At 34.5% G+C, this 23,960-nt stretch overlaps 1 protein-coding gene across 9 annotated transcripts in view; it reads left to right on the top strand.

Annotated features, from left to right (window-relative positions):
- Gw (trinucleotide repeat containing adaptor protein gawky) overlaps positions 1 to 23,960 on the top strand; it is a 59,019-nt gene that overhangs the window by 8,581 nt on the left and 26,478 nt on the right. For 2 of the 9 annotated variants that reach the window (XM_072911214.1, XM_072911221.1), the window contains exons 2-16: positions 6,241 to 6,290; positions 7,001 to 7,113; positions 7,753 to 7,933; positions 8,914 to 11,277; positions 11,607 to 11,965; positions 12,160 to 12,475; positions 13,697 to 14,224; positions 14,365 to 14,738; positions 15,220 to 15,417; positions 16,126 to 16,284; positions 17,917 to 18,366; positions 18,459 to 18,779; positions 18,953 to 19,179; positions 19,262 to 19,643; positions 19,780 to 20,107. In XM_072911214.1, the coding sequence (XP_072767315.1) occupies positions 7,045 to 7,113; positions 7,753 to 7,933; positions 8,914 to 11,277; positions 11,607 to 11,965; positions 12,160 to 12,475; positions 13,697 to 14,224; positions 14,365 to 14,738; positions 15,220 to 15,417; positions 16,126 to 16,284; positions 17,917 to 18,366; positions 18,459 to 18,779; positions 18,953 to 19,179; positions 19,262 to 19,643; positions 19,780 to 20,107 (6,256 nt within the window). In that variant the 5' untranslated portion in view covers positions 6,241 to 6,290; positions 7,001 to 7,044. The other 7 variants (XM_072911216.1, XM_072911215.1, XM_072911218.1 and 4 more) reach the window with 7 other exon arrangements.

Here is a 23,960-nt window from a genome sequence, read left to right as displayed (position 1 = left end):
CTCGTTTGCGATCAGGTGTCACTATTTGCTTGCGATGATTCAATACAGACATCACATTGCTCATTGATCCGATAAAATTGTTGCATCTGCCGTGAACGCACTCACCGATGACCTTCCACACACTAACATAATTGAATCAGTATGGTCACAATTAGCGTCATCGTGCGAATTAACTGCAATATGCGAATTGTGTTTTACTGCGCGAAAATTTATCACGGATCATACACGCTTTGCATGCAAATCATGCGTATCGATTTTAACTTTGGACAGATAATCCTCTGAAATGTATAATGTAGATTATGTCATATACTAGTTAAAAGCGCGCTGTTCGAATTCAAGGCTCGAGCTTTGAAAATACTTTAACAAGTGATTCAAGTATAAATGTTTCGTATTTTATAAAAAAATTGTATAAAGATATATAGAGATGCCAGAGATGTTATGAAATTAAAAAAAAAAAAAAAAAAAAAAAAAAAAAAATACAAATCTCGGATCTAAAGAGACAGAGGGAGATATATATTTTCCTAAAAATTAATGACACACGATTTCACGATGACATAGATATTCTAAGAATATATTATGAAAGAAGTTTTACAACAAAGGTTAATGAGTTCTTCCAGGCCGATAATATTTCTTTGTGTCCCGATAAAAAAATACTTTGCTAACCTACTATACTGTTTACCCTACTAGAAGCATTTTTTTCCACGAGGAAGGACAGTATCAATTTTCCTCGATCAAGTCTTCCTCTTTTATCGACACGTCCTTCGTTACACGGAGGGTGTAAACTTTTATTACAGCGACCTTATTCGGCAAAATGATATTATTTTAATCGTTCTCTTAGCTAAAAGATTTCTCTCGCGATCGAGCGAATTTCTTCGCGAACTCGAGACCTTTCACGGAAATCGCCATTCATGCAATATTGTGCAAAAATGTTTGCCGACTGATATTCTATCTGCTGAAAATGCATGACAAATACTTTGCGTTACGTTAGCATTAATTCGAGCTGTTGTAATATTTATAATATAATCACGCATTCTTGGATCAGTACAGTTATGGTAGGGAACAAATCGAGAATTGTAAAATATTGTTTAAATATAATAGAATAATAGAGAGAGAGAGAGAGAGAGAGAGAGAGAGAGAGAGAGAGAGAGAGAGAGAGAGAGAGAGAGAGAGAGAGAGAGAGAGACTAAGGCTCATATATTTTCTGATCGTTTATTTTTATCGCAAGAATATGGAACATCCGCACGAATTTATCTCGTCAGTTGATTTGAGTCGGAAGAATAATGATGAGAGATGATAAAATGCATTACTTCATTATTAATACTATCTTTAGGATGTAGAAGGGCAGACGTGCGCCCGAGAGAACAGCGCGCGTACTCGTCACATGTATTTACATATACATGCACACTATGTGCACTCGCGCATACGTCGGTGGTTCTCAATTGCAGTTTCGCGATTTCCTATCGAGTACGACGCAATACTGCAACGATTGTGATATCAGTTGCTTATCTCATTGTCAATGTAATATCGCGCAAATTTTTTTTTTACCTTACGGAAATTCGGGATCTTGAAGAGAAATCATCTTTAAAATAAGTTGACAAATATTTAGAATCAGATTTGGAACCAAACTATTTCAAGCTTAGCCAGCTTAAATAAGTACCTTAATAAGTTTTTTGCAGAAATTTCAATTTTTTTTTCTTAAGTAGAGAGATATGAGGTATTTTGTTTGAATCAAAACCACTAAATTTTGATGAAGAACGCAAATATCAAATTTCAGTATTAATAGAATTACAATTAATAAAAAATTGCTTGCCAAACATTTTCTTAAATACCATATGAAATTCAAGTTGAAATATCGGGTATTCCTCTCGGAGCGAAATAATTGATGTATCTAATTACAATATCATCTCTTACCAAGTATTATTAGATTAGAAATTTAGTTTGAAGAAAGCTTCGAAATATATATATCCAGATAATTGTGCAAATGATATGAAAAATTGATAGGTGATAAAATTGTTATTTTCCAAGCGATAAAAGAAACTTGATTTGAAATAGATAGCCTATATAGGAACAGAGAGAGAGAGAGAGAGAGAGAGAGATTGAGAATCACTGACTTGCGAGCACACACACGACCACCTGCGCGCGCGCGCGCGCACGTACACGCAGCACACACGCGCAGTGGCATCGAGTGGATCAATAATTTTTGATACTCGCGTACGGGACATTCAAAATACGCGCTCACGGCGCATGCAACGTAGTACGTCGCGGTGACAGCGGCAGAAGGAGAAAAGCGCGTGGAAAACGCGCGTTTCCCTTTGCGACTCGCACACGCGAGATGAAATGATGCTCTCTTATACTCGCGAGCGCGCGCGCGCAGCAAAGTCGCGTCGAATAGCGGCGTTTCGCGTTCCGATGCGCTAGAGACATGCTCAAGAGTCGTAAGCGGACGATCCGCCATTTTAAATCGATATATGCCAGTCTCACAGTCAAGTGCAGCTAATAGAGAATCGAGAATGTGTTGCTCGGTTTATTATTCATGATTTTTCATACGACACTCTTGTCCAAAGATGTCTCAATTTATGTATATGTATGTCATTCTGGTTTCGGTAAGAATATGTGACAGCATGTTGTCACATATAGTAAACGATTAGATTAGATAGCCGACTCAATAGAGACTGACAATGAATAATGGTATAATGTAATGTCAAAAATATATTTTTAGCGTTTTAATAATAAATAATAGTAAATATTTTTTTATATTTTAAGACTTCACAGATAAATCTGGTTGAATGGAATTTATTTGCGTCTTATTTCTGACTATTTATAATCAATGCACGGATACCGCTAATAATAAGAAATAAAAAAAATGTTGAGTAATTATGTAAATGATTATTATCTCTGTTATCGAAATTCAACAGTTACAATACAATAGATACAAATGTTTATAATTAAAAAGGCTTCAATAATCAAGATGATTACGTTATTATAGGAAACCCTAACATAATCTGAAATATATAGTCGAAGATATTTATTATATTTAAATATGAAATTTATCTCGGTTAATTAAATATATTTAAAAAAATATTATATAACATTTCCTGAAAATAATATCTAAAAATCTTGACGAATTTCTTTGAAAAAAAAAAAACGATTTGTTAAAATACCAGGAAAGTAATTTTAATATTCTTTCGACAACTCTTTTATGTTAAGGGATCACGTAGATATTTCGCTTTGCGCGATGGACAGTTCCGCTTCCAAGATTATACGATGAGCTCGCTTGTTTTATCTTGCATTTCACAATCAGTCCTAGGTTCTCGTAAGAAAGATCCGTCCGGATTAGTTGCACATTGTAGCGATAACGCTCTTTAGAAATTATTCTCGAGTGGCTTCTTGTTTAAATCAACAACCCGTATAAAAATAATACAGTTTGCGCGGATGCGGTAATAGGTGACAGGAATAATGCTAATTTGAATGAAACGCGCGACCTCGCAAGATTCTTGTGGCATTCATCGTCATAACGGATTATCCGTTGCGCGCGATATACGGTGAGAATTCTTCTATTGACAGGAGAAAGAGAGAGAGATGAGGGGCGATGCCAAGAGAGGGAGAGAAGAGTGGTAGGAGAAGAAGAAAGGGAGAAGATATGAAATTAGAAGAGAAAGAGAGAGAAAGAGAGAGAGAGAGAAGATGAAAGAGATTAAAATTGGTATGGCGAAAAATAAAGTGAGGACTGTGTGAACTTTATAATTTGAAAGATAATTGCGACGGAAGCTATGAAATACTAATTTATCTCATTTTAATTAAGTTATCGATACATCTCGACATTCTCGATAGCATATTATGGGAGAATATTCTTATTATTTCACTTATGGCATCAATTTAATTTGTTCCGATATCAGATATCGAATGGATGATAATATTTTTTAATAATACTATCGCGAAGAATTTTGCAAGAAATAATACGCGAATATATATTTAATGCTGATAATTAATCCATTTGACATATCCTTTGAGATTCATAAACACGTGGCTCCTTTTGTCCGATAAATCAGAAATACGGTCGAATTGGAGAGAGCCGGAATCGATGACGACGATTTTACGAAAAGTTGGAGTCTTCGCGCGGAGGCTTAGCACGAGAGGGTCGACGAGAGGGAAGAGACGTAGATGCGAACGCGCCCCGCCCGCCCGCGCCGCCGTCGCCGCTGATCGCCACCGATCGCGCGCGCGGCGCGCGGCCTTCGTGCCGTTTGCGGGGGGAGGATGGTCGCTCACGAGAACGGCCGTTCGCCAGCCGAGCGAGCGGACTACGCTTCGCTATTCCGTGCGTTCTAGCGAAATAGCTTCGTGCAGACTGATCCGTTCTTCGTTTGCCCGGGAGACGAGTGTAAGTCCGACCGATCCGAGCGAACCCGCGCGCCCCGGGTACGACAATAGGTCGCCCGCGAGGCACTCCCCGTGGTGACCCTTTTCTCTCCCTTTTGCCCATTCGTCCTGCCTGCGCGACTACCGTTGCCGTCGCCGTCGCCGCAGCTGCTGTCGTCGTCGTCGTCGTCGTCGTCGTCGTCGCCGCCGTCGTCGTCGCCGCCGCCGTCGTCGTCGCCGTCGTCGTCGTCGTCGCCGCCGCCGTCGCCGTCGCCGTCACCATTGCCGTGCGTGTAATCTTTTCGTGAAAATTTACGCGGCTACGCCGATGCTGCCGACGTTTGCTCGCGACTGTGTCTCGCGGAGTGGGGGAGGGCAGGGGGGAGTACGCAGGATCCAACATCGGTTGTCTCTTCTTAATCGTCCCGAGTGACCCGATGTGTGACGCTCGGTTCGAGGTACGTTTTTTTCGGCGGATATATATTCCTATCTTTATTTCTCTCTCTCTCTATCTATCTCTCTCTCTCTCTATCTGTCTGTTTCTCTCTCTCTCTCTCTCTCTCTCTCTCTGGGGGTCTTCCGTCTACTGGCATTTCTCTCTCTTTCTCTCTCTCTCTCTCTCTCTCGATCTTTATCTTTGTCTGCCGCTCGCGCCGCGTACCTTGCGAGCTCCGTTCCTTCTCCGAGACGAGAAGTGCGTCGCGCGCTGCTCGCATAGTGTGACGTTTGGCTGCTCCGTGTTCGGCCAGAGCTCGGAGCGCCTCAGAGCGTGAGGCGGTATTACGAGAACGGGTCGCGTAAGTAAATAATGTCTTATCAAACGATCGTACGTCGTATAGTGTTCCTTTCCGTCACGCCCGTTGTCGTCGGATCGTATTGAACGGATATATATCTCGTACGAGCTCCACGGGAGAACGGAATGTTGAGCAAGCGGTATTTTGGGCATCGGATATGCAGAATCGTCCGCTAATTACGTCGTTTAGGTTAGGATGTGTGTGATATTCATTGTTGTGATGTTCAACGTCAAACTTTGAACGGTTATGGGGAGAACTTGGATTTTTTAACGTAAACGAACGGAGATCTTTTAACGTAAACGTTCTTTTTTTCTTTTTTTTCTATTTTGCTTCGTTTAAAGTGCTCGATCGATACTAACTGTGAGTCGCAGTCAGAAAGACGAGAGTGGAGTGAATCCGTAAATTGTGACGGTTTTAAAATCATAGGATAATACGAGATTTCTTTGGTTTCTTTTTTTTCTTTTTTTTTTCCTTTTTTTTTAATCAGTATTTTAATATAAGCAGCGTTTACCCCTCAGTACTGAAAATCTATAGTATTTGTGACGTAAACTATAGATTTTTGGTAGTGATAGTGAATATCTCAGACTTATTGTTAAAAAATATCGCTGTATTTTACTTTTTGTTTATATATTTTATAATAAATTATTATATATTGCATAGTGATTTGTTTAAATATTAAATTGGCATTCTCTTATAATTGTTAATATTTGTGCTCTACATATACTCTATTACACATGTGCTCTATTTAAGAAAATTTTAATAACAGATGCTTTGACAAGTTTAAAGTGAATTAATTTAATGCAAATTTTCTTAGGAATATAAAATGTTTTAGTGAATGTAAAATTTTAATTAAATGAACGAATTTTGTATTTTTCGATTATTTTTAGATAAATTATATTTGCTTCAATTGTTAAGATATATTTGAATATCAAGGATTGATAAAAGACATGATAAGCTATATTTTTATCGAGAAAATTTTATCTTAAGATTCATTAAACAATATATGATTAAATTTGATATCACTTAAAATATATTTTTCCAACAAATACCCCGCGAGATTATCTTGATATATTTTGTAATTTTTCAGATCTCCACTGGCATGGAGCTAGGAGCGCACTGATAGCGTTAGTTTACGAGGTACTAATTTACTGCTTTAATCAGTTTTGCAAATAAAGATTATTTTCTTAGTAATTTATTTAACAGCTTTTTTTTTATTTTAGGTCTTATAGTTTTAAAGTAATTGCAGATATTAAATTAAGTGATAAATTGTTCTACTACATTGACATAGACTTTAATTATTGTAGACTTTAATTGTTTTTTGTATACTAATTTGGAGAGAGAGAGAGAGAGAGAAATTTACTTGCTTAATTAATACTATTGATATTTAGATATATGTACATGTATATTTATAAATATTATTAAATATATGTATAACACACACATACGCATGAGTGGCTTAGATGCCAAGTGGTACAAATTTAACCAAACTCGATTTCAAATTATTCAATCAAAGATTTGAGGTACAGACAATGTGATTTATCATCATCCACTATAACTATATTTAATTCATCTATTTTCAAGGTCAATCAGATTACATAATTAATTATAATAATTTATATGAATTCTTTTAGTAAAAACAAACACAAAAGTCTTTATTTCTTAAAATTTTGTGTTCTTTGGACTTGTACACTTGACATTTGAGCTACACGTATACATATACATATATTGCTAATAAGTTTATATTACTAATTAATTGCTTATTAGTTTTTTATTTGATGGTATTGATTATTTAAGTTGTTAAAAAATATTGTTGTTAGTTACATGTATCTTGTATGTTTTGCATACAGATCTTGGTTTCTATGCATTGCCTGCCAAAGAAGAACTGAGCCCAATGTTTCCACACAATTCTAGTTCACATGAGATTTCTACAGAAACAAATGCCTTCGTACAAAATTCCATGGTAAGTATTTATATGTAAATTGTATGCATTTAATCTAGTCATTTTTTATATACTATATCACTTATCATGTTCAAATACATCAACTCTAAAAACTTGCATAATTCAAAATGAATTATTCATGTTAACAACATTCCAGATTTGTAATATCAACATAAATTGTCTCGATATGCTAATATAACTAAAGTTTTACTAAGAAATAAACACAAAAAAATTGACACTTTTAATGAGATGATTTTATAATTCTGTAAATATATGTGTATATGTCAAATAAACTACTACTTGTACAGATTATATATCACAATTTATGATGAATTGCATAATTTGTAATTAATATTTAATAAGTTACATTTTCATATTTATAAATATTAATATTTTTTTTTTTTCTAAAATATTTACAGTTACTGTATATATTATATACTATAAATTATTATTGGTACATACTGTAAATTATTTTTCTTGAAAAATGCATATATTACATCTATAATTGTAATTATTAAAATCAAATTTCTTTATCTCTACATGTAATATTTTAATTCTATGTTATTTTATTATCGTTTGTTTATTTATATTATACATTAATAAGTTGTACTCTAATATTTCCCGCAACATACAAACTCATTGTCTTTTTATTTCGTATAGGGGGATGTAGTAGTATTAGGGGAAAGCAGTCTGGATGGGGTGGGGGAAGGGGAAGGATCAGAGCACACTAGGTACTGTGATATCGAATCGATAGCAAACAGCAGCATGATGGCAGCACCTATTAGCCATCCCGAAGCTACCGCCGCCAATGACTTTTCAACCGTCCTGCTGAACCAAGCTGGTGAGTAAACAGATATTTATGAATAATATATAATATATATAATGACAAGTCGATTTTAAATTAAATAATAAATTTGTCATTAAAAAAATATCGCGGTGGTATTGAGTCATCCTACATATATGTACATGCATACGTATATATTCTTATTTGATTCATTTATCTTATGCTTGCTTAATATTTGTTTTTTTTCTTTTTCTTATTTAATATTAAAATAAATAACCAAATAATAAAATATATAAAATTAGTAAGTAATTTTTTTTTACTAAACATACTTGTTTGTTATTAATATATTATATATTAATAACACAATTTTTTATATTTTATAAAAGATATGTTTATTAATTTTATATATTATATTATTATTTTGTTTTGTTTTAATATTTATTGTTTGAAAATTAAAGGTGTTGAAAGCTGAATAAAATTATAAGCTCAGCTTTGATAAAAATATGTATATTAAACAAATTTGTATTAAATGTATGTATGAACACATAGGCAATCTAATTTTTTTAAATATAAAAAATATTTAACTTATATGAAACACATAAAAAGAAACATTATTATTATTATTACATACATTAATTTAGACATTTTGTTATTAATTTTGATGTCTTTTGAATTTCATACAACACATATATAGAGTATTTACAATAATAAAAATCAAGAAAACATTAATTACATTAAATGTATGAACACATAGGCAATCTAATTTTTTTTATAAGTATTAATATAAATAATATTTAACTTATATGAAACATATCACGCACAAATAGAAATATTATTATTGTTACATATATTAATTTAGACATTTTGTTATTAATTTTAATGTCTTTTGGATTTCATACAACACACATATAGAATACAATAATAAAAATTAAGAAAACTTTTATTACATTAAATGCAAAATACATTTAAATATGTTCAATATGTTTACACATTAGAAATTCATACAATCACATACAGCACAATCATTTTAATTACAGGTGAGTTCAACTCAACCGGCATAGGTAAGGCCTGCCAGTCAGTGGCGCCAGCAACCACAAAATACCCAACAAATCACCTTCTAATCTGCGATAATAATAATAAAATAAATAATCACAACAATGCAGAACATAATCATCACAAGTACAGAAAGCAAAACACACCGGGCTTGCTTGGTTTGCAGCTGGGCAGCTCCGCCAATAACTCTAAGTCTATTTGTAAGACATTAAGTGATAATAAGACTAGCTTTAGTAATCTATATATTAGAATATGTATAAGGGTATGTGTAAATTTTGAAAGGGACGAAGCGTGTCGCGCCGTTGGGGTACCTAGCCTAGTTAGGATACCCAAGTCTGATAGTCCCCAACGGTTGTTACGCCTCCCTAACTCTGACGACAATTACTCCTTACTAGGGTCCTGCCTTGACCTAGGCGACAACAATAAATTTAAGGCTAATTTTAGTTATGTAAGTAATAACAACTCCAAGTCTGTGATATTGCTCAGCTCAACCAGTTACAGTAATCATTACCTCCTCTTTAGTGGTGGCTTTGACAAGATAGCTGCTGTTATCCCGGTACTTTGTATTAAGAGGGACGATTCTACCACCACATCGAATAGAATGAAACTACTAGGTGATAAGTACGCCCTAGTTACCAGTTTTGCTCAGACTTCCAGACTGCTTGCAAAAAATAGAATTCTGGACGATTCTAACATCCGAATCTCGCTGAGCCGCCGAATAGTACGACACCTCTTGAAATTGCATTTCAACGGCAACATTCTAGTAGTACCGGTGTCTGTTTATTACGCTCAGAATTTTGCGATGTACGCCGCCAGTTCTTCCATTACGCTTATCGTTTTCAGAAACGAAGTAATTGACCACACTTTGCGATCTTTCCTGAAAAATCTCACACAATTATATGTACAATCTTCTATTTCTCCATTATGTAATGTCACTGTGACCGAGCTGATGCAACACATATGTGTTCCATTATTAGTAATATGTAAAAGTAATGATTACAACGTTGGTAATAATTATAATGAATATTATAATAACGACTACAGTAACGTTGCTAGTATTGAAGAGGAAATTAATATTAATAATAATAATAATAATAATAATCCAGATGTTATTGGAAACATTGTTGACATCGCTGTGTGCTACAAGACTAGTGTAATGACTACTAATGTTAGGATCTTAGGGTCTCAAAATGATGGTATTAGTTGTACCGAAGCAACAATATTTACTGTTGGTGCTCTTTTATTTCAGGATAACAATAAGCCTCTAAACACTTGTTTTAAGATTAGTAGATATAATAGGGGATTGGTCGCTACCGATCGTGAATCTAACTCTACCATTAAGTCTGTATTTAGGTCTACGCTAAGCGATAAATGTAATAGTAACGTTAAGTTTGAAACATCTCATGCCGCTCGACTTGACGAATCTGACAACAGAAGGCAAGTTAAGTTGACTGTCAACATTCCTATAATGACTACCTGCAAGCCTACGATGACGCTTACATGCCAATCAGCCACCGTCGCATCCCAAACAATTGCTGTACCTGTGTCTCGGGCGGAGATTCGCACGAACGACAATGAAATGCGATTGGAATATTTCAATGTACTCCAAAATGACCAAATATGTATCCAATATATGTTGCTAAGTCATACAGATGATCTTAATAAGAATGACTATTTGTGTCATTATGACACAACTAAATTTAAACTCGTGCAAATTTATGCTATTGACAAGCTCAAGGCTACTATAACAACATCGAAAGATGACGCTCAGTTGATCTGCAAATATGACCGAGATAATCTTAAACGCGACCAAAGTCGTAAAAACGATGAGGATGATAATGATAATAATGATGATACCATCATATGCAACGGCAACGAAGATTCCATTGTATCATCTACGTTGCAATGGTCATACCTTATAAAGTGTGTACGTGCGTTAGTTCCTGCTTGTCGAAGAACATACGAGGAGTACGGGAGCGAATATGGAGTTCAACGGCGTCAACTAAAATCCATCTTGGACATCCTATTTCGTAATCCTGTTTCGCAATTATATCACAAGTACAACGAGCCTATTACAAGTTATAAACAACGTTGGGGAATACCAATGGTCCTGCGATTAGCAGGGGGCGGAGAGAGTTCCTTGAATAGCGGTGGAGCTACCAATTGGGGGACGACGCAAACCACTACGCCGAATAACAACAATACGAATCAGAGTGGATGGGGTGGTACACCCGGTAATCCACCTGGTGGTGCTAATGCACCCAATAATTGGGGCGGAAATCGATCTGTCACTGGAAATCCAAATCAAAATCAAAATCAAGGACCGCCTGGAAGCCAAAATAATCCAGGTAAGAGCACCAATAACTAAAATTTTTTAGAAATTTTTACACTCAAAATTATTTTATATAAGTATTTTTATATAAAATTAATATATTTAACTTGTTTTATCTATTCTAATTTATATTAAAACCTTTTAAAACATTATATGCTATGTAGTAATATATCAATAATATTAATAATTGAAATAACATATTATAAAATGCATAAATATTTTGAAAATTTATAGACAAATTATGAAAACATTAATTAGAAAATATTAAATACTAATTGTATAAATAAAAAACTATTTTTCTTTACAATTTATGAAGCTAGATGTATTTCTTTTTTGATCAATTAGGTAATGTGAGTAAAGTTACTAATCCCAATCAACAATCGAATCAACAATCTGGTCCGCCAACGTCTCAATCAAATAATCCTACTCAAGCAAATCAGAATAATAACCAATGGCCTCAGGGAAAGTCTAACAATCCAAGTGGTCTTGGACAGAATCCATCAGTGCAAAATAACAACAGTAGCGGCGTCCAACAGCAACAATCTTCAGGTTCGAGTGCGAATAACAATCAATCGAATAATCCTACCCAAGGAGCTGTGAGTATCGGCAATACTTCGGCGACTAATAACCCATCTACTAAACAGCAACTCGAGCAACTCAATACGATGAGAGAAGCGCTCTTCAGTCATGATGGCTGGGGCTGTGTAAGTAAAGTACAAACATATAGTTATACATTTTAAAAGAGTGCAATTTTTAGATGGTTCTTACTATTTGAGATATAAAATTTCAATAAATTTTTTATTATGTTGAAAAAATAGAATATGCTACAACTTTATAATTACAACAGTTAACAATTATGCCATGTTTGTAATATTTATGTATATAAATAACTGTACAGCAAAACGTGAATCAAGATACAAATTGGGACGTGCCGACGTCTCCCGAACCAAGCATGACTAAAGACGGTGTACCGATCTGGAAACCACCAGTGAACAACGGTACCGATCTATGGGAGGCGAATCTACGTAACGGTGGACAACCGCCACCTCAGCAGCAGACGAAAACGCCATGGGGTCACACTCCGGCGACCAATATTGGCGGTACCTGGGGCGAGGATGACGAAACAGCTGATTCGTCTAACATGTGGACTGGTGCACCGACACAGTCACAGCCGAGTGCTGCTCAATGGACCGGTGCTGCTGGCAATCAAGCTGGTATGTGGGGAGAATTGAGCTAATGAAGGCTGGAAATTCCAAATCTATGTAGGCCAAGTATTTTTTTTTCTTTTTTTTTAAATTTAATTTTGACTGAGAAATACTGTTTTTAATATTATATATTAGATGTTTTTAATAATACAATTAAAATTAAAAGAAAAATTCTTTGAAAATAATATTTTCAATACTCAGTATAAAGAGGCATTGCTTATAATATAATTTGAGAACAAATCTGTAATGGAAAAAAATTTATATCATGCACTGCATGTATATGAATATGATTTGATTGATTTTGTCATTCTGCACATTATTCTATATTAGAAGTTCTATACTAGGACGATAATTGGACTACAAAGTGTGTACTTACATATACTTACATATACTTATATTTGCACGTTTAAATGTATAAAATCAAAATTGATATATATATATATATATATATATATATATATATTATTCTTTTGAATAGCATGAGATCATCTCAATGTTATATACTTGCCTATTAGAATGGAATATAAACTCTGGCTCATTCATAAAGCTCCACAATAAAAATTAATAAAATAAATTTATTAATTTTAATATAATTTAAGTGATGAAGGAATAATTTAAGCGATTTTTATCTGATTTTTGTTTATAAAATATGCTAATTTGTATTAAAAATATACTTTTTATGGGAATGCTACATTATGGATGCTTTCCTTAAATTAAAAAACACTTAAATATAGAAGAAACTATACAATATAAATGCAATATACTCTTTTATTTGTTAATTTATCTCATTTTTTATTTTATTATGTTCTAGTAGTTAATTCATTCAAATTGCAAATTCATTTTGTTGCAGCTGTACAAACATTTAGATATACAACATTAGAATGACAAATTTAATTTGTAATTTACTATTTGTGTAATAGAAAGAAAAGCTTTTTATTCAATTGTATTGCTATATGAATATTCAATATATCTAAATAATTTTATCTAATTTCATGACTGACTATAATGCAAAATTGATTTATAAGTAATTGCCATATATATATACATACATACTTATATTTATATTTACATTTATGAATATGTTTATACATAAAATTCTTTGCTAATAAGTAATTATCAAAAAATATGACTAAACAGTTTAGATAAAATCTAGATTATTTCTAAATTGATATGAATATCGCGCGCAATTATGAAAATAACCGCAATAAGAAATATTGATTGTTGCGATAGGATCCAATTGGGGTGATCCCAGAATAGACCACAGAGATCCAAGAGACTTGCGATCTGTGGATCCGAGAGAAATGCGTGACCCACGGGATCATCGTATGTCCTTGGATCCACGAGATCATATGCGTGTGATGGATCCGATGGCTCGTGATCCGCGAATGGCCGACATGCGTGGCGATCCGCGTGGGATATCGGGACGTTTGCATGGGGCAAACGCGGACGCGATGTGGAGCCAGCCACCTGGGCCTCCTGGACATCATCAGATGGGTCATCAACACCCGTCCGGACCACCAGCGAAGATGCTCAATCCATCGAACATGAATCAATGGGCCGCGCCACCGCCAAAGGATATTATGCCTGGCAAACCAACCGGTTGGGAAGAACCCTCACCGCCGACACAACGACGCAATATGCCCAATTATGATGATGGTACTAGCCTCTGGGGAAATCCGGGTGCTAATCAACGCACCATACCGGGTAGCAAAGTGTCACACTGGAAAGATATGCCTGCACCGAACTTGGCTCGTGGAGGTACATGTTCGCGAAGTATTCTGAAATCTATTTTTTGTTCTATATTATTGTTTAAACAAAAATTATTAATAAATATTTTTTTTTTATTTTAAAACTTTATAGCAATTACTTAATTTAATGTTGTGTCTTTTACTTTGCAGGCATGCAATGTCCACCGGGTATGCCACAAAACAGAATGCCAGGACAACCTGGAATGAAACCAGATGTAGGTAATCCTATGTGGGGTCACCCCGGCGCTCCAAGTGGACGCAACGGAACCTGGACAGACGGGCCGCATGACACCGCATCTTGGGATGATCCTAAGACACCCGCTACATGGAATGAACCTCAACTGAATCCAGCTTGGGGTGGTCCAACTGCGCACAAACCAAAGCCTATGGGACCTGCTGGTAGTTGGGGCGACTCTGATATGGATCCGACTCCCAGCTGGGCTCATCCTACAAAGCCCACTTTAACCAAGGAAGTTATTTGGAACAGTCGCGAATTCCGATATCTCTGCGAATTAGGATTTAAGGTATGAAATCTTTAATTTCCATATATTCTTTTTTCTATTTATTTAATCTCCATTTCTCCGTCGTTTACTTTTGCAATTTATTAAATTGTAAAATAGTAGTAGTAATTGTTGTAAAATAATAAGTTTAGAAAACTTGAAGCTTCTAATTTCTTATTGCTATAGTTTTTTACTAGTTATAACGAATTACGACATTAGAAGCTATTGGAAATATAAATGATATTAATTTTAAATGATATAATTGAGATTAATTTTTTTTGTATGTCGAAGTAAATTAGTTTTTTGTATATCATTGATTGTGTTTGATAGTATAAATTTGTAAAACTGACAACTCTTTTCCTGCATATAAATTTAACATTTTATCAAATTTTTATTAAAATATAATAGAATAAATTTTTTAAAAAGTCTATAAAATTAATAGAAGTATATTATACAGTATATACTATATAAGAATATACAAACATATGTATTATTATTTTTTTAGAAAGAAGATGTTGAAGTGGCATTAAGGAATCGAGAGATGAATCGAGATGAGGCACTGGAACTTCTCAATCAAATACGTCCTGTCGACCAGTGGAGACGCCACGACACGCACTCGGGTTACGATCCGGCACATCAAGCGACCACCGCACCTGCGTATCCTCGATTCAATCATGTGGGACAGCAGATGTCATTTCCTCCAGTAAGTTTAATCTGCTTAGTTAAGCAATATTGTACATATACTTTTTTTTGTGAAAAATAAGTTTTTGATCTTGAATAATTAAGGAGTATACAAGATTTTTGAATAATATGTTTTTAATCCTTTATTAACCATATTGATTTTGAAAGTGTGACAAAATGAAAATATTGATAGCAAACAAATACGTGCTACGTTTTTGATGAAATTTGCTTAACAAGTGATGAGATTGAGCAAGTGTATACTTTGATAATGTTTTTATTATAAATTAACAATGTTTAATAGTGGAAAGTGATAAATAGTTGATAATGAAGAATAGAAACCGTTATACTGATGCGGTATGAGCAATCACTAATTTGTTTTTGTCATCACTGTGTTTATTGGTTTTCTTACATCATTGAAAATATAATATGTGTGTTACTCGTATATGTATTTATATATATATAACAGAAATATTTACATGAAAAAAATTCAAATATAGGAATAAAATTTAAATTTTATTTGAATATGAAAGTCTTGTAAAGAGATACAAATTCTTTGTTATGATTAATATTTGGGGAAGAAAGTTTTAAAAATCTGTAATGGAAATTTAGAAAAATATATTTGTGCAATTGTACATTGATATATTATATTAATATTAAGAAGAAGAAGAAGAAGAGAAAAGAAAGAAGGAAGAGAAAGGTAGGCATAGGGTACAATTTGTATTTAACACAGGGCGGAGGAGTGCCCAGTGGGGCGACCAGTGGGGGCGTAGGTGGTTCTGTCACCAGCGCTAGTCTTCTCAAACTTCAACAACAACAACAGCAACAGACAGCTGTTCCGCTACAACAACAGCAGCCAAGTACCAATGCGCCACAACCCCCTTTCAATCAGGTGAAAATCAAATTCACTCTTGAAAATGTCAAACTTTTTATCAGATCGTATTTTTCTTTATTTTTTTATGGTATAATGGCACATACTAATGCCAATTTTGTATCTATATACACAAATGACAAAGTGCAATTATAAGAATCACATATTTCAACAATTTGTAGTAATAGCTTAAAAGAGTAGATAAATTAATTTTCAATGAAAGTGATTTGATGATAATGGTTTATTTATTTATTTATATAGGGGGAATATATATAATTTATCAGTAAAATTAAAATTATACTTTTTAAATTAGCCAATGTTTAAAAAAAAATTTTACTATATAGCAAATATTTATTAATACATGGATATATTTCAGTTTGATTTTGCAATGCATGAATTTGTATTTGTGTAATATTAGGTTTGTGCATGTTGATCGTTATTTGTTGTTAATGATGTTACTAACTATTGACAATTAAAAATTATTGTTCTAAATTAAGTACATTTACACTAATAATTCAGTTATAAGATATTTATTCTTTTTTAATATTATATAATAGACAAAAAATAGGCAAAACATACATTTTATATATTATCAAATATTATATGTTATTAAATTACAAACATTTTTTAATATTATATAATAGACAAAAAATAGGCAAAACATACATTTTATATATTACCAAATATTATATGTTATTAAATTACAAACATTTTTTAATATTATATAATAGACAAAAAATAGGCAAAACATACATTTTATATATTATCAAATATTATATGTTATTAAATTACAAACATAGACACATTAAGATGTAAATATATTTTTATAATATTTTTTAATATTAATCAAATCTAATTAAAATAATACAACTCTATATGTGAAAACACTTTGAATTTCGAGGCTATTAAGAATTAATCGAATGGTAATGCGTCGGTTTTATACATAGAGCTTATACTAATGGAAGGACTTTGGCGCACTGAAATAGGATTGACAGAGAGAGAGAGAGAGAGAGAGAGAGAGAGAGAGAGAGAGAGAGAGAGAGAGAGAGAGAGAAAGCAGAAAACATTAGATAATAAACAGTGGCAGATCTATATCGTAGTCGTCTTCTTTTATAATCCTTTTTTCCATAAGGACAACTTGGAATGGAGGACTACAGAAAGAGGGATAGAATATATTCTTGTCGATCTTTCAGTAAACCTTATATTTGACAAATAGGCAAGGCCCTTCAATTAGTATAATTTTTATGTTTCATAGTAATAAAGTTTCCTATGAAACCGATTATACTTGTGCACAGCACACGAAAATTTCTTGGTCTTATACCAAGTGTATAATATAAATTAGATCTCATCTTTGAGATTTTCTTTTTTCCATTACTTGTCTCATTGCCTATAAATATCCATTAATATTAATTATTTAATATTAATAAATCAGCTTGTAGTTCTACGATCGAGCTACTTTTAATTTGCTTAAATATAAGAAACATAAAAAAAATTGCGTTTATGTAATATTTATATTTTATTAATTTTTTTTTTTTAAATATAGAAGAAATCACAAATACACATATATTTTGTTTATATAATTTAAATTGAATTGCCTTTAATTGGTTTAATACATGTGGTATTTATATACATTTATATTATATTAATTTCCAGGCATCTCGCACAACACAGAATCAACCAAGTACACAGCAATTACGTATGCTTGTGCAGCAAATTCAATTAGCTGTCCATGAAGGATATCTGAATCACCAGATTTTAAATCAACCACTAGCGCCTCAAACTCTGATGTTACTAAATCAGCTGCTACAACAAATCAAGGTTTTGCAGCAATTGCATCAACAGCATTCTCTCCAGAATACTTCAATGAAAGGAAGCAATCAGTCTGCTCTGCAGATTAGTGTTCAAATTACGAAAACCAAGCAGCAAATCACGAATTTGCAAAATCAGATCGCGGTACAGCAAGCGACATACATGAAACAACAACAACAACATCCAGCTCCTCCGTCACAAGCGTCAGAGTACTACAAATCCTCTGTGCACGATCCCATGTCAGCATTGCAGAACAGTTTTAGTGATTTAACGATAAACAAAGAACCTCCAGTGGTACGTGTATTTAGTTTATAAATTTAGTATATAAATATGCAAGATCTTGATGTGCAATTGTGTAATCTACATTTGTATGTTTTTTTTTATAGAGTCAGCAACAGTCGAGATTAAATCAGTGGAAGTTGCCATCACTCGATAAGGACGGCGATTTAGTGTCAAACGAATTCTCCCGTGCTCCCGGAACTACAAGTAAACCACCCACAACACCTGGTGCTTTGACTCAATCGCATAGCAGTCCAAACATGAATCCATTGTTAGGTCAAAGCGACGGCACATGGTCTTCTCGACTCGGCGACAGTGGCTGGCCTGATCCAGGTAACAGCGATTCGACCGATGGAAAGGACTGGCAACCAGGTGGTGCCGCATATACAGATCTTGTACCGGAATTTGAACCAGGGAAGCCATGGAAGGTAATCCATTTCCAATACCGTCAACCATTATTTACTTTTTTACCGTCATTTTTAAAGAATGTGTTCTTCGTGATAAAATTACTTAGAGAGCGCGCACAAATATTGAAGCACAAAAAACAGCGTGTTAGTACTTAAAGCTTATCCGGGTCCACCTATATTTCATTTCATTTTAGGGTACCCAGATAAAAAGCATCGAGGATGATCCTAGCATCACTCCCGGTTCTGTCGTACGCTCTCCGTTATCTCTGGCAACTATCAAGGATTCCGATACTATTTTTTCGTCGAGCAGCAAGACATCACCGCCACCGCAAACAGCCAATCCTGACACATCAATCCCGAGTCTAAGTAATTCTACGTGGACATTTAATCCACCAGCTACCACACCTAGTGCATTTACTAGGTAAGTGTTCTATCTAAACGTACGATATATTATCGCTATTTTTTATTTGAATTTACAATTTTAAAAATTCAATTTGTTGCAGCACTTCCAAGAATACATGGGGAGAATCTGCTCCTCCGCCTACTGCTGTGACTTCAGAACTTTGGGGTGCACCAATGAGTAAAGCGCGCGGTCCACCTCCTGGTTTGGGTAGTAAAGGAGCTACAAACGCGAGTAATGGCTGGGGAGCCGGTTTAGGAAGTGTCAGTAGATCGTCTAGTTCGTGGGGTCTTCAATCATCGTCGGTTAGCAATTCGGCAGGTTGGATGTCTACTTGGCTTCTGCTGAAGAATCTTACTCCGCAAATCGACGGTTCTACTTTGAAAACGCTATGTATGCAACATGGACCGGTTCAAGATTTCCGTCTCTACCAAAATCATGGAATTGCTTTAACGAAATATTCTTCTCGCGACGAGGCAATCAAGGTGAGAATTCAAAAAATTCGGAATTTTATCAAAACTTTTTTTTACATTCTTGCGATATGTAATATTTGCGCTAATAAATTTCGTTTTGCTTTAATGATTGAAATATATTACGAAATTGTCAATTTTCTTTTTTCAGGCACAAGGAGCCCTAAACAATTGCGTCCTGGGTAACACAACGATATTTGCCGAGTCGCCCGCAGAGAGCGAGGTGCACACGATTCTGCAGCAACTCGGCCACGGCGGACAGCAGCAAGCCGGTGGTTCCGGCGGGGCCGGTTGGGGCCTTAGACCAACTAACAAAGCTGGCCCGCCGCCCGATACATGGGGAGGTAGCTCTAGTCAGCTCTGGGGCGCCCCACCCACCAGCAATTCTCTGTGGAGCAATGCCGGGATAGACAACAGTGACCAGCAACGAGCAACTCCCAGTTCTCTCAACTCGTACTTACCCGGAGATCTTCTGGGAGGTGAGTCGATGTAGAGAACGAGAGGCCATCCGCCCGATATCTTGTCAAATAAGTAAACAAATCCACTTGCTTATAATGCAAGTCCAAAGATGCAGCTCGGCTGACGCAAATTTCGTGATCGAATGCGTATTACTTCCCCTTCTGATTCTCCTTATTCCTCTTAGATCACATTTGTATATCCAAATATTATCACGTTATCGATTGATGTTTTTGGTTAGAGAAGATACAAGCTGTATCTACTTATGTATACTCTGTCAATGATAAGAAAGGGCGAATGTATGAGAGGAAAAGGGAAAGGAAGGGAGAGTTGTGAGAGAATGTTAGAAAGAAAGAGAGAGAGGAAGGAAGAGGGAGAGAGTGTTTATGTACGTATGTACGTGTGTGCGTGCGCACGCACGTACACACGTGTGTGTGCGCGTGTGCATAAAAGAGAATGAAAGGAAATGAGACGGACGAGGTCTTCACGAAACGTCAATTATATTGCTAGGAAATGCAATTACTATAACAAGTTACTTAACAAAGAAATTACTACCCTCGTATCCGCCTTGAGTAGAGAACACGCGTAAGCGAAATAATCGCAGTGGTATACAACCAAATTGTGCGATAGATATCTAATTTTACATGACAAATCACACTCACACACATATACACATATACATTCATAAGAACACTTAATAAAAACGAAAGGTACTTGCAAGGTACGAATGCGGTCGCGTCATTACTCCAAGGAAGTATAAATATCTCCAAAAGATTTACGGATTGCGGAAGATCAAGTTAGGTCAAGTTATATACCAATCGCAATGGTCTCTTCATCAATCTTTTGGTGCGTGTATACTGCATGCGATCTGCCACAATATGTAATGACGAAATGGCGTTCTTGTCGTTCTAAGCCAATCTAGTAAACATGTATTTCTAATCTGAAGATAAAACATAGACAAGAGAAGAGAAGACAGAGGAGGAAAAAAAATATCCGCGCTCTTTGTGCTGTTTTACTGGAAGGGCGCTTTTCTCAATGAAGATTTATCGTCGAAGGTCTCTGATCAGGTCAAAGAGTGTTCCATTTTTTGCTGGACAGTTCCGAAGACTGCAGCGAGTATCAAATGTAGACTGTATCAATCTAATCAAAAGAAAAGAAAAACCTTAAAAAAACAAACATTGACGTCGCTGCCTGGTGTTCTGCCCCGACTTCCAATCCCCACCGTGCTCCGGATCCCCCATGAATGTGGAAGAAACGAGAGGAATGCAGGGATATCAGATCAACTGGGCAACGACGCAACGATACCAAATGTTATCGCAATAACGTAAATTTTATTCTATATTAAATCTAGATGCCACCTGTCGTGCCAATGTCCAGTGTGTCTCTTTACCATTTATTAACGTAGAGTTTAAATGAAAAAAAGATAAACAGGAGATAAGAAGAAATGGAAAAAAACAAGATGAAGCGATTAGAACATGAAGCGTTGAGAAAGACCGACGAAAGTGCTGATACAAACGGCTAATAAAGCGGCTAAAAATATGGGATATACATGAAGAATAAACATGAAGATGAGTAATGAACACTATATACCGATTATTGCGTATGTAGTATATTACGCTTCTCTTGTTAGTAATGATACTTCGAACTCACAATAATCACAATGATTCGCGTAAGATCGCAATGTGAGAGTAAATGGCAATGTTACAAATGAATGGCATTTATTACGGGCGCATACACTGTCGAGCGGAGCTCGCAGTCTCTAGGATGAATTTAAATTAGTTTTTCTCTTCAACGTCAAAGGTACCTGAATGGACTGATAACCAAACGACGAACAAGCGAATCGTTATTTACTCATGCACAACAGTTTCTTTCTTTTTTTTTTTTCTTTCCATTTCTCCGCGTGTCGGCGGAGTATTTTGGAAACGTTTCGCGATCAATCATTGAGCGTAAAACCGCGAAACATGTGAAAGAGACGGCTTTCTTTCCTTCGTCAATTGAAACACAGAAAGAACAAAATATATATATATATATGTGTGTGTGTATATATATATATATATATATATATATATATATATATATATATATATATATATAAAATTAGAAGGAAGAAAAGAAACACAATCACAAGACGTGAGCCGCGCGCGATAAAAGTGTGAACAATTACATATACATACATGCTGATTACACACGTTTGCCACGCATGACTGAACCTGCATGCTTGCAAATGTCAACACGCCAAGCTAAGGAAACGTACACAGTAGCATTGGTCGACAATGATTATCGCCGCTTCCATGCGATCGGTCGATCCTCGCGGATGTCGGACTATTATACTTTGGCATACCAGTAAATCAAAAAAAAAAAATATTGGAAATTTTTATATCTGTTGCCTTCCAAAAGAGAGAAAGAGAGAGAGAGAGCGAGACAGAAAGAAAGAAAGAAAGAGAGCGTGCGAGAGAGAGAGAGATTGCTTTGTAGGAGACATCATCAAAAAGAGTCACGTTTCTAACGTACTATATGACGAAAATACCGGTGCATCGGTCTGCGATATAAATCCGCGCGGTTCCGCCGGTCATGTTGCCTCGACTCTGTCGGCCAGTGTTGTTACGTAATGCTTAATTTTAATATTTTCGTAAGAAATGCATAATTTAAGGAATATTCATAATTACTGTCTAACGTAGATAGAATTCAAGAGGAAGTGGAAATGAATACGACGGTACGATTATGACGACTATATGAGCTCCTCAGTTGCAAAGCGAAAGAAAAAAAAGAAAAGAAAAGAAAAGAAAAAAAAAGATGAAGTAGTGAAAGCGCTGATTATGAGAATCATTCTGTACATAATTGTATCGTACTCCTAAAGAAAGGACTGCCACGCAAATCGAGGAAATAATTTTTAAACGTTTTAAAGCGCGCGACACAAATAAACACAGAAAAAAATAAAAACAATAATATTGAAGATGATAATATTTAAGGATGTGTGATGAAAGTATCAATGTGATTTCTTAAATTAATTAATAGATTGCAAATATTATATTTATCTATCGACTGTCTAACAGATTCTATTTATTATGGTTCTTTTTAGCATATTTAAGTTAACGAAAATAAAATTTTAATTAAGGTGACGTATTTTTAATTCAAAATAAATTTCTTACGGTCTTTAATATGAGAATTATACGATAAATATCTTAAAAGAAGAATTTATATAAACAGAATTAAAAAAGAAAAAAAAAAAAACACTTGAACTGTGAGTTGCATTTCTTGAGTTGCGCGACAACCTGTTTCCAGGAGTATGGTATATATATATGCATAAATATATCTCATTCATTATTATATTATACACATACACATACACAAACAGCATACCTGTACATACATATATGTATGTAATATGTATATGTATGGTATCCTGACATTTTACTTAACAAAAGTGTAGCAAAGTGTAAAAGAGAGAGTGAGAGTACGACAAAGAACTGCGCTAAGATATAAGGATAATTATAATATAAACTTATATATATATATATATGATGCACTTATAATAACTATAAATTATGAATTTATATATACATATATATATATATATATATATATATATATATATGTGTGTGTGTGTGTATGTGAATTATCATATTAATAACAGACACAACAATATAATAATTTGTCGGTGGTAACCTCTGACGGCTAATTATAAATAATACGCTAGGACTAAATTCTATTAATAATTACTTTATATATATATATATATATATATATATATATATATATATATATATAAAATAGATTAAAGGATAGGTTAAAAGATAAGCTATTTAAAAGGATTGACAAAACTACGATGGCGTTCTAACGTTTCTGAAAAATAGATCTTAAGGTAGAATTTAAGTG

The sequence above is a fragment of the Anoplolepis gracilipes genome, chromosome 2 (assembly GCF_047496725.1).
Source record: "Anoplolepis gracilipes chromosome 2, ASM4749672v1, whole genome shotgun sequence".
Classification (NCBI taxonomy): Eukaryota; Metazoa; Arthropoda; class Insecta; order Hymenoptera; family Formicidae; genus Anoplolepis; species Anoplolepis gracilipes.
The sequence above is the reverse complement of the archived record's forward strand: the minus strand, read 5'-3'. Positions and strand labels throughout refer to the sequence as shown.